Source organism: Neopsephotus bourkii, unplaced genomic scaffold (assembly GCF_033783945.1).
Source record: "Neopsephotus bourkii isolate Nb327-2 ecotype Australia unplaced genomic scaffold, CSIRO-AGI_Nbou_v1 NB_1820, whole genome shotgun sequence".
In the NCBI taxonomy this organism is placed as follows: Eukaryota; Metazoa; Chordata; class Aves; order Psittaciformes; family Psittacidae; genus Neopsephotus; species Neopsephotus bourkii.
Window position 1 is genome coordinate 7,817,639 of NW_026902293.1, and position 16,414 is coordinate 7,834,052.

General features: G+C 37.0%; 1 protein-coding gene and 1 long non-coding RNA gene across 3 annotated transcripts; both read right to left on the reverse strand.

Annotated features, from left to right (window-relative positions):
• Positions 1-198: 198 nt before the first annotated feature.
• On the reverse strand, positions 199-14,000 carry LACTB2 (lactamase beta 2). Of its 2 annotated transcripts, none has more exons than XM_061343055.1 (7): positions 13,746-13,998; positions 13,071-13,234; positions 11,715-11,838; positions 9,311-9,489; positions 4,853-5,001; positions 3,735-3,816; positions 199-1,141 (listed from the first exon to the last, which is right to left on the reverse strand). In XM_061343055.1, the coding sequence occupies exons 1-7, from the start codon at positions 13,865-13,867 to the stop codon at positions 1,098-1,100; spliced, it is 864 nt and encodes a 287-aa protein (XP_061199039.1). In that variant the 5' UTR covers positions 13,868-13,998; the 3' UTR covers positions 199-1,097. The 2 variants fall into 2 exon arrangements, with proteins under 2 accessions (XP_061199039.1, XP_061199040.1); XM_061343056.1 differs by lacking the exon at positions 199-1,141 and adding an exon at positions 1,194-1,342 and having other exon boundaries at positions 13,746-14,000.
• Positions 7,558-8,252, reverse strand: LOC133206789 (uncharacterized). Its single transcript, XR_009723881.1, has 2 exons — positions 8,129-8,252; positions 7,558-7,820 (listed from the first exon to the last, which is right to left on the reverse strand). It is a non-coding gene; the product is annotated as an uncharacterized LOC133206789 (long non-coding RNA).
• Positions 14,001-16,414: the final 2,414 nt, after the last annotated feature.

Consider the following 16,414-nt stretch of genomic DNA (forward strand, 5'->3'; position numbering starts at 1 on the left):
TGGGCTGGCCAGAGAAGTTGTGAAGGCTCCATCCCTGGTGGTGTTCAAGGCCAGGTTGGACAGAGCCTTGGGTAATATGGTTTAGTGTGTGGTGTCCCTGCCCATGGCAGGGGGGTTGGAACTAAATGATCTTAAGGTTTTTTCCAACCCTAACTATTCTATATTTCTATGATTCTACACAGAGAACTGAATATGCCGTTTAAATTAATCTTCATTGTATTTTAATACACTACCCAGTATTTTACAAATACAAACTTTTGTTAAAATATTTGTAGTTTAAATGGATTTAACACCAAAACTTGAAGCTGCTAGTTACAGAATGGTAGGCAAAGTTAACATTATATGATGTGTATACATCTCAATTTATACAGCTTTTTAATAACATTCTTGCAGATTCTTATAAAGAAGTTAAGAGTCTGCTCCGACTCTCTGCATTTTTTGACAATGATCAGTTAAAATTAATGATTCCTTTGAATGAATTCCACAGAAAAAGCATTTCCATCAGAAAACAGAAGTCTGGAATTACTTTCAGTGTTTTTTAAAACTTACTGCAGTGAGCAACTAGCAAAGATGTGCACAGGCAGCTAAATTAGAAAAGGAATATAAACCCCCGTATTTACATCTGTTAACAAAAATAACTTGTTTTTTAGAATGTACAGATAATTTACTAGAAAATCAGTTTTTGGAAAGCACAAGCAAATGAAAACAGATTTAGAATAACATCTTTTTACTAGAGTTTTTTAATAAATCTGATTTATTACATTTGTAATATTGTAATATTCGGTTTACAAGACCTTGCTATTTGTCTTCTGCCACTGATGATAATAATGCTGCTTATTTTATAACCCAGGTAACAATCAGCTGTTTGCACTCGTTCGATTTTATTAACTCAATAGGTTATTTTTAAATTTCCCAAAATAATAATACCAAAACCCCCAGTTAACTGACTGTTAGATGCTTTAGAATTGGTATCACTTTTTTAAAAAAACTAACAGAAGAATTAGTTGTGATTTTGCTTGTTGTTCCAGCTCATCATTTTATCTTTTTCATGCAGCAACTGTGCAGATTTAAAATTTTCTTGAGCAATCTTGTGTGACTTATAAATTGTTTTTCCATCTGAGGTTGGGAGAGTCCTCACGTACTGTTAAAAAACAAGACCACATTAGTTGCAAACTAATGTTTAGACACTATATGTAAACATTAGACTATCTCAAACTTCACCTGTACATACGCGTGTATGTCTATACATGTCATTTTCATTAAAAGTATTGGAATACTTTCCCTCAGGCCAGTGTTGAGTTTTAATGGAAGGTGATAAACATTCATGGTTTCACAATGTAACCTAGCAATATAAAGAATGATTAATAAAATAGGGTTTAATAAGCCTATAGTTATTTACAGTTCAGAACATTACGATTCTAGATATTAAGAAATCTGAGGTAACAGAGCACTTGGTTCCTTTTCTGAAGTTTATGAACAGAAACCTTGTGCTGCTAAATTAGGAACAGCCAAATTATTTTTATCTCTTCATCAGCTGTGTTCTAAAAATGCGCAGCAATGACCAAGATTTTTATATCAAAACACATTGGAGAAAGCTTACATGCACCTATTGTACTATCCTTGTCCACACAAAGCATTATTTTTCTGTTTTAAGTGAGAAAGCAAATCTGTAAAGGAAGGATCACTCCTAAGTGAAGGTATAAAAGTCATGTTAACATAAACTGCAATCCCTGCAATGAAGAGGTGAATTAATGACTGCAGCAGACAGCATATGTCCGTAATTTGCATCGAGTAACTCTCTTGTAATGTTGTAACGTCCCTGTCATATTCATTATCAATCCTGACAACATCTGTCTTTGGAAAAATGCTTTGTGAAAATTAAGCAGACAGTGTTATGACTGCAACTCAAGTCTTCCACAATGAGAACAAAACTTGAAATACTGCAACTCAGACTATGTGGAAAGGACACCATATCAAAGCCAAATTAGTAAGTACCACGAGTACACAAGCATTTGTATGCTACATACTCAGAAACAACAGAATCAGTCTTCCTTAACAGATGTCCTTAATTTGAACTGAAAAACTAAGGTCACATAAAGTTACATGCTTATCATCGATCTGGGTCTAAGCTTGTATTAAAAAATTTAGCAACCATTTCCACACTGCAGAGATCAGCACAGAAAACCCCTCAGTGTTCTGATAAGACTGCTTTCTAGCTTCTCTGTGAGCACAAACTGAAGATTAAAAAACAAACCAAACCAAAAAATGTTAAAGGCAACTAAACTTTCTGGAAAGCAGGAGCGTGCAGCTGAGTACAACAGTCACAACAATTCTTCCTTCAGTTATTTAAGCTTTCTAGTAACTGCAGACAGTTGCAACTTGGAGAACATATCTATCTGAAGCTCCGTATCTGCTGACTCTTCAAAATTCAAAGGTGATTTCTAAGGAAAATTGAGTTTTGGCATTTTTTTTTTTTTTTTCTAGTAAGCATGAAAAGGGTGCTTTTTTTGAAAACAAACAACAAAAACCCAAACCCAACCAAAAAATCCCACCCTGGCTTAAGGAATGAAAATCACTCGCTCATTCAAACAAATTAATTCTCGGACATTTAAGATGCGCACACACAATCTTTTGCAGGAAGGACTGCAAGTCTACCTTAAAGAGGATGGTAATTTATCCACTACTTCATCTAAACAGAAAATGCTGTTGCTTGAGCTACTTTGCTAGTGAAAGGAAAGGATAGTCAACAGCCTCTGATGGCCCATATGGAATCTTGTGGAACCAAACTGGAGAAATGTGTAGGTCAATAATGTATGTTAAAATCCAAGAACTGAGATCACATCCAAGAGCTGGTGCACCAAGTATCATGCATTAAGGTTTCATGGCATAAGGACATGATTTTCTGAACTTCAGTAATGACTTTGTGTGACTCTAGTCTATTTTTTTTTTAATAACAAGGTCATTATATTGCAAATACTAAGTCTCAACTGTTCAAACAGCACCTAGTAGCTGATTTATTATTAAAATAAACAGAAGGTCTAAGTTGGAAGAAATACACTCATTTCACGTTGTTATTCAGGCTCCTAAATGCTGAAAATTTGAAACAGTTGTAAATATTGTGTAATTCTTACTTCTAAGTAGTCAGTCCTGAGTGCAGTTATATAATGTACAAAAAGAAATATTTTCTTTAGCTTCTGGCTGAATGATGTTTCTACATGCATATGCCGTTACAGAAATAGAATACTTCACCTTGTAAAGGCACAATCTAGAAACAGCAAACTAAATATAGTTGCTCTACTTCAGTACTGTACTAACCAGAGACTGTAAAAATTCACACTACGTGATTTTAACTGTCTCTAGAACACAAACATACAACAATACGTATTTAGGAAAGGCAGAATTGTAAAATGTAATCCCATCAAATGCTACATGCATGCAGAGTTAGGAATTTCAGCAGATACACAAAGGTATAAACACTAGTGTCAGAGGAATGTATTCCATGGTATGTCTTACATAAAAAATGTATATGCATTGCATTATATAATTGCACATATATTTTGTATATAATTCTACTTCAAATTGCCTGAAGGACAGCTACTGCAACTAACTGCAGGTATTATTATTATGGTTTTTTTTTACACACCAAGAAATAATGCACTAAAATATAATGAGAAACAGCACACAGAAAATCAAAATGAAAACTATGCTCCTTCCACCCTCCATCCACAACTTACACACTTTTTCTTCTTTCTCCAACTTCTTCAAGTGCACTAGGAGGTTACTTTCTGCTGCTCGAAGTAAATTTTCAGGGATCTCCTAATGGGAATACAAATAGGCATTCTCTGTTTAAATATCTCCCAATTATTTTTTCAATATATGGAACTTGTAGTTTACTAATATAGATTTTTCTCTTCTGAAATGCTCTGTTGAGCACTCAGTTATATAATGACAACAAACCAAAATAAATAGATCAGTTAAACTGGTAGCCTAATAACACACTTCTGTTTGCTTTGCTCATGCTTCGCATTATCCACCTATATTATGCAAAGGTTGGCCAGTGCTAAGAAACCTTTGCTCTTCTAAACTTGGTCTGCACCACGTTGTCCGTGTAGCTGTGTATTTTTAAAGATGCATTTGTCCACTGATACTTTCACTTCTATTCCATGATAATATTTGCATGGGTTTAAATATACAGCTTCAGAAGAACAGAATGTCTCTTAACATTTCCAATGCTCATTAGGTAGAACCCAAAAACATTTCTCAACATCATCATCTTCAGCTCTATCATCTTAAAAGTAAAGCCTCCTTTCTGAAAATTAAAAGGTTCTCCAAATAATGAGTCTGGCAGGAAAATTTGCTACAAAACTAACTCAGTAATTTTTGAATCTTAAAAAAAAACTTTGAAAGATTTCCATTTCTATGCAACTGCAGTTCATCTGCACCCTCCTGCAAACTGGTAAGACCAGGAACTAGAAGTTTTAACCAATCTTTCAGAAAACTCCAAAAACACCTTGACAAATAACAACAGTCATCTCTTACTTTTCACTTAGAACCAAGCACTAAAACTTTATTTTTGCTTGGTCCTATGAAACTCTGCTTAGGATCATCTTGATAATGAAATAAGAGTTCATAAGAATCATCCGGGCCCCACGCCAATAAAGTGGTTAAGCAATATAATTTAAATGCACAGTCATATATGAATTCCAAACAAGCAGAAATATTTTCTTTTATATCTTTTAAAAAGCCACCATGGTCTTCATTCAAATACTTAAACTGTTACATACCATTTTATGAGCATAACTTTGATTTATTTTTTTTAGTTTAATCTAAGATACTTCTAATCAACAATTACCTTATATACTATCTTTACAAGTTCCGAGGATGTATATGATTTTCCAACATTCTTCTGGAAAACATTCAGAATTTGCTGTTCACGTGCAATTCGGTGAGAAATGTAGCCCTGGATTCTAGTATTTGCATCACGTACTACTGGGCCGTGACCTAAATCAAACGACACATAACAGAACACTATTACTTATATTTGCAATTAAGTATGTTATTGAATAACTGAATCATTCTTATGTAAACTCTGGTAAACTTAAAAATCATAAGAAGGGAGCAGCACCTCTACGTACCACCCTGTCAGAGTACCCCCTTTTTTTTTTGGCATATAAATACGCAAAAATTAAGCTTGGATGTCTGCATCACAGTCTACAGTGGAAATGTATTAATATGGAAAGGAAAAATTAGGATCTGAAAAAACATGAACGTGGAAAGGGAACACTTCAAATGGTCTACGGAAAGCAAGGGAAGATTAGACTATTTAAAAAAAATAATGGAAGGGAGTTCAGGGAAGGAGTTCACTGCTGAAGAGATTTTGTGTTACCTCTGCCTGTACCAGTCTCCCTAAAGGATGTTGATACTGAGGATTTTAACTGATCCTGGTCTTTGAACAGTAGTGGTGAGGCAAAGGACTCATGTACTACTGTAATGCTGGGGGCTATCTAGCGAACACAAGGGCTAGAGAAGTAACATTTTAATTACAACAGATAAATTTTCCAGGACGGATCTTCAAAACTGACTCACACACTGTACTTTATTCCCTTAAAAATGTACTTTCGTAAGTCTGATCAAAAAAACTAGTAGAACACAACTCAGTGAGCCAGCTGGAATGCGTCAGGGCAGGAATAAGCAATGAACAAGGAAGGTTATATGTGGATCATTTTACGTCTGGCTGGTTAATAAAACATGTTTTTACTGTGGCAGATCAGAAATGTTCAACTTATTGAAAGGTCTTTCATTCAAATTAGAAAAAGGCTTAATCGGTAAAGAACTAATCGTTGTGGAAAAATCAAATACTGCCTCATGATACGCTAAAACAATAGATTAAATATTTTTCAGACATTGAAAGTTACATGCACAGAAATTAAATTTATGTTTTACCTATGAAGAAATTTACTTGCATGAATATTTGTCACATTTAGCAAGATTTTCTATTTCTTTGCTTGTATACCTCACCTGAAGTAGCAGCACCAAATTCCAGCTTTGCCAATATAACTCCAAGTAATTTATAAAATTAGAATCATAGAATCATAGAATAGTTAGGGTTGGAAAGGACCTTAAGGTCATCAAGTTCCAACCCCCCTGCCATATGCAGGGACACCTCGCTCTAAACCATATCACCCAAGGCTTTGTCCAACCTGGTCTTGAACACTGCCAGGGATGGAGCATTCACAACCTCCCTATAGAGGGCAACCTATTCCAGTGCCTCACCACCCTAACAGGAAATAATTTCCTCCTTATATCCAATCTAAACTTCCCCTGTTTAAGTTTTAAGCCGTAACCCCTTGTCCTATCACTACAGTCCCTAATGAAGAGTTGATAGAAATTGATAGAACAGAAACTATTGTAAAAAAACATACCTTTCTTTTAGAAGTGACTTGCTATCATCCAAATCAGTTTCTTCTGATGCTGACAATTTAAAAAAAACCCATATCCTTTACTTGTATTTTTGGTTTAACTGACTACACGGGGTTTTAATTTTAAGGTTTTAAAATTAGAGCTTATTTTTCCTGAAGACAGGCAGTGTATAGAAAAAGAGCAACTAATTTTTCATGGTTTGAATATCCATGAAATGAAGTGTCAAAGGAATCTCTTCTTCACAAGTAAAAATATTTATGCATATATTCACTTATACACTCACTTCAGCAGTTTTGAAATGACAAAATATACACTGAAGCTTAACTTGTGTAAAGGTAGTATTATAAATAGCAAATATACAACATTTGAATATAAAACTGTAATCTCATATGCACATACATTTAATGATTTCAAAGGTATTTAATTTGAAGCTATTGTTACTTACAACGTAAATTACAAATATGTAATTACAGTATCTCTAGTCAATATGTTACCACTTATAAAAACAAAATTTTAAATTTAGAAAAAACACATCAAGATATACAGAGCAGAGACTATAAAGGTAACTGTCCATTCTTTTGCATCCTCTAATGACAGAAGTTACATTAAAGTATTCAAAATTAAGGCCCAAACATGGAATCACAAGGCAGTCTTAAAACCAGTCCCTGCTCTTCTAAGTGCATGTCAGTACCTGGAATGGAACCCACATTTTCCAAAGTTAAAAGAATTTCATATCCATTACAGCAAATGTGTATGCATATACATACATTAAAATGATATCAGAAAGCTTACAACTAAATCCAGATGTGGATCTTTTCCACTCAGAATTAACAGCTACACAGTTAACTTCACCAATAAATATCTGCATAAACAGAAAATGTTCCTGGGCACGTGAAAGAGACGTCAAAATCGACCATCTTCCCAGTAATTCAGACTTTGTTACAGCAGCTTCTTATTTCAGAATTCTGGAGAGCCCATATGATCAGAAACAGTAAGTTTTTATTCTCATAACACCCTATGAAGTAATACAGGCTCTCTTACTTTACTGTAAATTAAAGCACAAAGGATGAATTTGAAGAAAAGAATCGGGTCATGAAATTTCACCCAGATTTCCTAACTCCAGTATGTTTTGTACCGGTATTTTCAAGCAACATCATTTATTATTACAGGATGGGGAGCCCTCTACTGACTAAAAAGCCCTTTTCTGGTCCAAAGAATTCTCATCAACTATTGGCTGTAAATAGATTGTCACGAGCATTATGCCTGAATTCATTTCCACATTAAATCAAAAAAACGTGGAAGGGGAAGGCAAAATTCAGCTACTCACAGGTAGCCAGCAGTCAGCTTGTTATAGAAATTCATGCTCTCCTACATTTAACTCTGAGGCTGCAATGTGAATGCTAAATCACATACAGAAACAGTTCAAGAATTATGAAGACCTAAAACTGCAATAAAGTCAAAGTACTGAACTTATCCAGAATGTACTGGTAAAGCAAACTACCTTCTAGTTACCATATTACTGTCCTTCATACCGGTAATTTAAACAACTTTTCTGATGGGGCAATAGCTATCTTTTACACAAATGCACATACATTTTGTGCTGTATGGATATAAAAGAAAGTTAGTTCCAAACGATCTCAGTACACCACTGAAAATGTGTAATATCCCACTGGCTTTCTTATTGCAAGTACAGCATGAACATACTTACAGCAGTGTAGCAAAAAGCTACAAATAAATGCACAAATATTTAACCTTGGTCAATGTATAATCTAAATAAATAATGACTAAGAAGAGAGTGAAATACAACAGATAAAATTTAGTTTGGCATGTATGGAGTTCTTATTAATTTTACTAGTAGTAAAGTAAATTACTGTGAGCAAGTCGCTATTTCTATGTCAGCTTCCACATCCATAAAACATCTATAATGATATTTTTCTTAAATAACATTTTTATGCTTAGATCCTAAAGCACTTAAAGAACACCTACTTCAAGAAGCATATTTTAAGAATGAACACAAAAGAGATTTGCTTACATAGGCTAAACACAGATGGTTAATGGAAGAAGACAGAACTAAGAATGTAGACGCAGTCACTCAGAATGACAAGTGGAAGCAGATGGAACAGAAAAAGTCAGAAGAAATCCTGAGATGTAGCCTGAAAAACCAAATGAGGAGCTTAAACTTTAGTTACATAATGATTTCTTAAAATCCAGTCTTGCCAAAGAGACATGTGGTTTATATGAAAAGTAAATGCATTCGCAAGGTTTGGGGGAGATAGAGGAAAAAAACGAAAGCAAAGTCACATAACAAATGAATTGGTGACATTTTTAGAACGTGGTGTTTGGCCTCTTGGCTCTTTTTCAAATTTAAGCTAAGTTATTATAATAAGACAACCATTTGACAGTTCTGCAGCTTTCCAAGATAAATTTGTAATTAAGCCGTGTTGCAAACAACAGGCATCTCTCCCCAAAAAACATTCCTAAGTAACTCGCATTGGCAGTGTGTGTGGGGATGCAAATGACCAAAACAACAACTATTATTTTTTCTGCCAGGGTATATTAAAGCGTACGGATAGAGTAGTACTAAAAACCCAGATTTGCTGTACGACTACAACAGTGATTCTCACCTCTGTGTGCTCTGGGCACAGAAGCACAAGATTCACCCTCAAATGGAGAAATCTTGGGAAGGAAAGATACATATCACCGAAAAATTCTCAAGTCTTGCAAACCACCATGCCACAAAGTCTTCTGGGCACTGGACACATATTAAGTAGTGAACTTGAATTGTTACATTAGTAATGGTGTTTGCTTACAGTAAGAGTTCTCAGATTCTTAGACGCTGTATTTAAAAAATATATAGTAAACCAGAGCAGTTATAAATAGGACTGCTTACCAGGATATATTAAATCTACTTTCATTTGTAACAACCTCTCCAAAGTTTTCATGTAGTCATGCAGGTCTTCAATTACTGTTGTTCCTTCCCCTAAAATGCAGTCACCAGAAAATATAGCATTTTCTTCTTCTAGATGTAAAGCCATATGATCATCAGTGTGTCCAGGCGTATATAAAACTCTATTTAGAAAACAACAACAAAAAGTGTTAGCTTTTCATACAGCATATATGCTTCATTTTCAGAAGCTAGAAACAAATAATAAAATCGTACACTTAGAAAGTAGCCCACAAACGGAAAAAAATAGATCAAAAAAGGCTGAAATGTCAATGTAAACAGCTTTGTCTAATCCAGTCTATTCCCTACACCATGTAGAGAATACATCTCAAACCTACTTTTATTTATGTGACACATAACAGAAGTGAATTAAGGGAGCTGGCTAGCCATGTAGAATTTGTGTTATTCTGAAGCTTTAAAAAAGAAAAATTGGCATGTCATTTGCAGATTGAAATGTGTGAAACTCTTGACAAACACCTTGCATTTAGCAAAACAGGGAAAGGATCATGGTGCCAATCCTTTTAGAAATTAACTATGAGCTGCTGGATCCAATGCAGATAAAGTTCTGTCTCCCAAAATTTGTTTTTCCCTGAAAGCCCCATGACAGAGTGGAGCTGTCAAATACAACAAGTAATCATGGTCTTCTAGCTGTTCTATGTGCAGGTCATTAAACATCAGTGGTAATGATTTAGGACCTCACAGCTTGAATAAGTACTGCATTAGAATCAATAAAAAGGTGAATAGGCAGCTGATATGAGCTTCTAAGGAGCTGTACTGTAGTGTCCCTTCACTGTAACTTTTGAAAGGCAGAAGGCTTCATGTTGAAGTTGATTCAAAGTGAAAGGAACACAACTCAGACCTACATCACTGCTGAAATTCATCAGAATCATCTTGTTAATGGCAGATGCATCAAAGCAATGATCAGGAACTTACAGATTTGGTGTCAAGCACATGGTACAGGCCAACAGTGTACATGCTAAAAAAATACCCAACCACATTAGTAGAGGGCTGGGAGGCCAGAAGCACAGCACCACCTGATGCAATGACTTCCAGCTTTTACTGACTACTGAGTCCACCAGAAAGCAGGTGAGCCAACACCCTACAGAGGCAACATAAAAATCAAGTTCACTGGTTGCTTTATCATGTCTTGGTAGGAAGTGGTATCCTCCAGTTCCTGATGAAACTTAACCACTAATATGGAAAAAAAACAAAGGAAAAAGAACCCAATACCGCCTGACACACCTTGAAAACTTGAAGGTGGTTAACCAAAACTTACAATGGAGTTATTGGTTATTTTGGAGCCAGTGGTGCATCTAATCATATCCTTAAAATGCTTACTGAATTAACAAGGTGGACATACCTGCTTTTAACCAAGCATAAAGTTTGGTCGGTCGCACTACCCCAAACCTCAAGATGTGCCACGTCTGTCTTACTTGGATTCAAATTTAAGAAGTTGGTTTTGATCTCTAAATCGATTTTGTCCCAACATGCCACTAAGGCTAGCGACAGATCTGCAATATTCAATATAATACTCTCTATGTTGTTGCTTAGGTGCTTGTTTGTTTGGTTTGTTTACTTTATTCTCACACTAACAAAGTAAAATTCTTTTGGTCACATACATCCTTTGTATATTTTTTCTTCCAATCAGCCAACTGGTATATTCTACAAGTGGAATATAATTCACATATAAATTGAGGAAAACAAGCAAGATTTGTCCTTAGAAGAGTAATGCCTTGTTAATGAAAGAAGTCTGGTAACAGAATGCTCCAATCTTTTCAGTATGTGTGCTTGTGTGAGGCAGAGTGGCTTTCTACTTCACATTCATTCAAGCTAACAAGACAGACAACATGCTTTCTGGGAAGAAGCCCTCCAGAACTGGCACCCTACAAGAACCTGACAGGTTAAAGGTTTAAGATGTAACATTTTACATATGTTTTAGTATCATTTTGGGAAATATTTTAAAACTAAAAAGAAAGGCATGCAAAATAATCCATCCAGACTACGATAAACTTCCCAAATGTATCAATTTTAATAATAATTACTCATCTAAGAGTGATGAGAAAGTAAGTAAAATCCTATTTAATTTTCCTGGAGAAAATATTTTTAAGGGAAATATTCTTAATTTGTCTGCTAAAGAAAAACTAAAGGCTAATTCCTTATAATCCTCATTCATAAAAACAATTTCTTCGTATAAACATACCCTGCTAATTCATGATATGAAGTCTACATGCCTAAATGTAGAAAAGACTAGATGTATGGCTTGACAATCATTAGAAGTTAGGATACATATATATGTTAGAATTCTGAAGAAAAACGGTGATCCAGAAAACTTGCAGAAATTGGTGTTTACCTGAGTGTGGCTCCTTCTGTCTGCACCACATCTCCTTCTTTAAGATAAAAATATTTATGTCCTCCTCTTATATTTTCTTCACGGTGAGGGATACGAGGAAGCTTACTGATGCGATATTCTGAGTCTATTTAAAAAAAGGCAAAGAAAATTATCTGTCGCTAACAAAGCTTAATTATTATTCAGTATGAATACAAAACTTAAAACAAGAAATTTGGTACAGTAACTTTCTTTACAAAATGAATTTATTCCAGAGCCACAAACACTGAATATTGAAAGCCACGGAATGTGAACACTGTACTTTGGACAAGCAGCAAGTCTGAAGATGAAAAACCACAAATAATAAGGAACTATCAATAATTACTATAGTTTACAAATATTGACCCATCAAGAGCCAAAACCCACAAGTTTCTATGACAATGCATTTCTGTGCTCACATTCTGCATTATGATTCACAGAAGCACTATTCAACATTTGCCTAACACTGGATGGAGGCTTTGATTTGCAACTTCCCTCAGTGTCTGCCATCCTCACCTGTACATGAACTATGAATGCCGTGTTTGGAACAGCTACATATAGCAACCCAGAAAGTTATTTATATCCTTTGCTAGCCTTTACAGCCATGCTCATGGGCTGACAAGATCAAAAACCTCACAAAGGCATCAATGCTGTTTTAACTAATGCCTATGCTTCTTTGTAGACAAACACTTGGCAACTTCACAAACTCTGATGAAGCTTGTGACAAAGCTTGTGACAAAGTCCAAGACACTAAGAACTGCCACATTATCCATTCTGCTTATTCTCCTGCCAGATACTAAAGCAGAAACCTCTCTGTTTATCAACACTAAGTAGATAATTTTAGATCAGAATTTACCTGCAGAGTGCCCTACATGCTTTCCTCTCTTGATCTGAGGCCTATGAATTTGTCAGCAATTACTAATGGTCTGCTGTAATGAATCTCAAAGTTATGCACAGTTCTTTTTCAGAGAGTATTTTTTTTTTTCACACAGCAAAAACAATGGTCTATTTGTCATTACTGTCAATATAGAAAGGAATGAGTATCCAGCTTTTATCTCTTAACACCATGCAAACTGCTGATGTTAAATTAAGGTCTCATTATTTACATGTAAGAAAAATTCACTATAAAAGTATGCATAAAAATTGAAGAAAAACTGCCACTACAGTATTCAGATGATCTACTGCTCTTATTCTATACACTGCAGCAGGATCATGAAATTACATATCGCTTATACGGAGATTCTAGAAGAATAAACTGATTTGCACAGAAGCACTCAGTAAAAGTTTTCTTCTTTACCACATATCTACCATTTTCAACAATACTTGAAATCTCTGGCCTACCATTAGGGATGTTTTCGCAGATATCAGATATTCCACCAACGTGATCATAATGCCAGTGTGTCACTAAAATTTCTTGAATTGAGATGTTGAACTCTGACAGTGCCTGCTTCAAACAGCCAATATATTCAGGAGTATTCGGCTGCCCAGTGTCAATAAGGACTCTTCTACACACGGACAAAAGCAAGAGAAAAAAACCCAAACAGTGAGACAGCTTCTTGTGCTCATGTGACAGTTAATGTTACATTACATAGCAATGTGGTAGTCAAGGATGCCTCCGTATTGCACACACCCTCCCTGACACTCCCCCGCACCAGTGACACAGCAATTTACAAAGGGGAAAAATAAATAATAAATAAACTTAGATCACACATTTCCAGCTCCAGGACGAGCCGCAGGAGCCCCCGTTTAGCATGGCCTGGGAGGCATCCGCTTCCCTCACGGCACTCCCTCACTCGGCCACGGGTCCACAGCCCACCCGCGCAAACCACCTCCTAGAACCGGTCACAGAGACTTAACGCTGTAACATTTGCTTTCTTCTCTTTTTTACCCTAATTAAGAGATTCCGGAACAGCCGGAGGCAGCGCACAAGCCTCAAGCGGGGCGGGGAGCAAGGGGATCCGGCGGTCTCCCGGTCCGCTTCCCCTTTCCCCCCCCGGCCCCTAGCAGGGTCATTACCTGGAGCCGGTGCCCACCAGGTAGGTGTTGGTGCCCTGCAGAGTCATGGGTCCCGGGTTGCAGCCCAGCACCCGCACCACCCGCGACGAGAGCCGCTCGATGCGCGGCAGCAGCGAAACCATCTCTGCAGGGGCACTCAACAAATAAACCTTACTCCTTCCTCGCTGTCCCACTCCCTGCTCCACTTACACCGACACTGAGGGCGGGAAAACGGAAGCCACTACTCCTCCTGCTCCGCCTCTCGGCGCCGGCTGCGGGGCCTTCCGCCCGGTTGTGAGGTGGTGTTTCCCAGTCGCTGCCGGGTCAGGACGGCGGCTGTTTTCGGTTTGAAAGCGGCTGCCAGAAACACCTCAAACATTGTGGTAATTGGGTGGAATAAAGGCGATATTCTTCTTTGGCTGGTCGGTGCCTCGCTGCTGCCCTGTGGGAGGCATCTAGAGCCGCAGGAATTTGTTGTAGTGACAGCTGCATTTTCTGTGTATTCTGAGAACATGCCTGCTTGACAGCATATATAGGAGTTATATATGCTCCTGTGTGTCATATAAGAGCTAGCTAGGTTTCAGCATTTTAAATTAAAATGGGGAGCTGCTGGAGGGTGTTCCAGTGAAAGGACATTAAAGTGATGAAGGGACTCGTTCTCAGTCTGCCACAGATCTACCTGATGTGTTTGGCTTCCTGGGGAGCTCAACGCAGGGGTTGGCACGAGGCAGAGAGGCGGCTACCTGCCTAGCCATGCTGTGCTTGCTAGTGTTGACTCTGAACTCCTGGTTTTCAGGTGGCCTGCAAGGTCAGAGAACAAATGGTGCCTTTTAGTTGCCTGCTCACAGACAGCAGCACTGCATTTTCACTGTCCAAGGGCCAGCTTGAGTTGGGGCTTGCCCCTAGGCTATTTCATCAGTTCTAATTTAGCTATAGTTAGTACACTTACAGTGCTAGCTAATTCTTCAGCTACATAAACAGTGTTCATTACATTGCAGACACCCATTCAGCCAAAGAGTAATGCACAAGAGGCCTGCTGGCAGTATGGGTTGCAGGCCTATAGTGCAGCAATTAAACAAATCTACTCCTGGGCATGGACTTCGGTTGCAGTTGTTAGTTGCCAGGCATCACAAAAGCCATGAACAGAAACTCTGCCACAGTACAGGTAAAGTCCATGCCTATATTTAGGCCTCCAAGCCCATTTCTTTGATATATCTGATAGGCCAAAATTTTACTTGAGTTATAAACCCATTACATTTATTTTTTTTATTTACAAACTCATCAAAGCATGAACTACAGATAACAGAAACGATGTTTCAGGTCAAAGGAAAGAAGCCTTTTTGTGTGCAGGTATGCTGCTGAAGTAACACCCCAATACACAATATTTCAATCTCTTCCCGTATAATTTTCCTGTATACTGTTTCATAAGAAACTGTGGCTAGACCTGAACCTACCTAATCATGAGGTGCAATATTATGCTGATTTTGTAGCATGTGTACACCAATTTGGTGGTACATTCAACCCATAGGTAAAGTTTAGTTGCTGTGTCACTAGAAGAAGGTATTACCTAAGCAAAGGTTTCCTATTCTAAGAAAAGTGGTTTCCCATTTCGAAGAAATCCCAAGAAAATTTTGAGTTTAGAGATTTCTGAACTGATTTACATGAAGTTGTCAGGTCATTGATAACTCAGAAGCAGCAAGATGCCAGTTATATATATAACATCACAAGATTTTTTCCCCTACATTAAAAACTGTTTAGGGAATTGTAGACTCGTTTCCCAGGGAGTGCTTTCTGCAACTATCACTGTCCTCCACTAAAATAAAACTTTCCAGCGTTAGGTGGGAGTTATGAATCTGTTTCGTCCGTAGGTGGCAGCAGTGGGTGCTTTTGAATAGCGAAGTACAGGTTCTACGATCATCGTATCTTGCGCAAGCTCATGGTTCTAAAAACCTGTTCTCTTATAATACGAGTGTTAACAGGCACGTAGTGAATGTCTTGCTATTATACTCTGTAATGTAGTACAAGAAAATATGTGTGTATACCCTCAAGTTCTTTTGGTTCACTGACTGGTTTATGTTGTTAAGACAAAATTTTGAGGGGAAAAATCATAGAATCATAGATATTCTGAGGCAGGGAATGTTAAAAAACCCAGACAAAACCAAATCAACCAAAAAACCTAAAGTGAGGCTTCTAGTGATAGACAATGTGATAGTTGGTGAAGAACTGAATTTCTACAACTGTGAGAGACACAAAATGCAGTTTGGCATTTCTGAAAATCCCACAAGGTCACTGTTTGCATTTTTTAGCACCTTTGAATACTGGCATTGGAGTAATTAATGAAAAAGCAGATGAATCTGTTACACTGAGCCGAAGCCATCAGTCAACACATTATTTCAAACCATGCATTTTCTTCTGTAACTTCCATAAATACTGATGGCAGAAACATTCACTGACTGCAAAGCTTAAGTAGAAAAAGTAAAACACACAAGGAATCTTCAGAAATCCCAAAGTTTTTTAGCTGAGTGTTTCATCCTGTTTATTTCTATGCTAGTCCTAGTGAGTACCTTTGTCTGGAATAAGTCAACTGTTCCAAAGATAAAATATACAATGTCCTGTTAACACTAATTGAAGCAGAGAAAATTACTTAGGTTTGTGCTGGTATCAGACCTTCAATTTGATGCAAAAACACA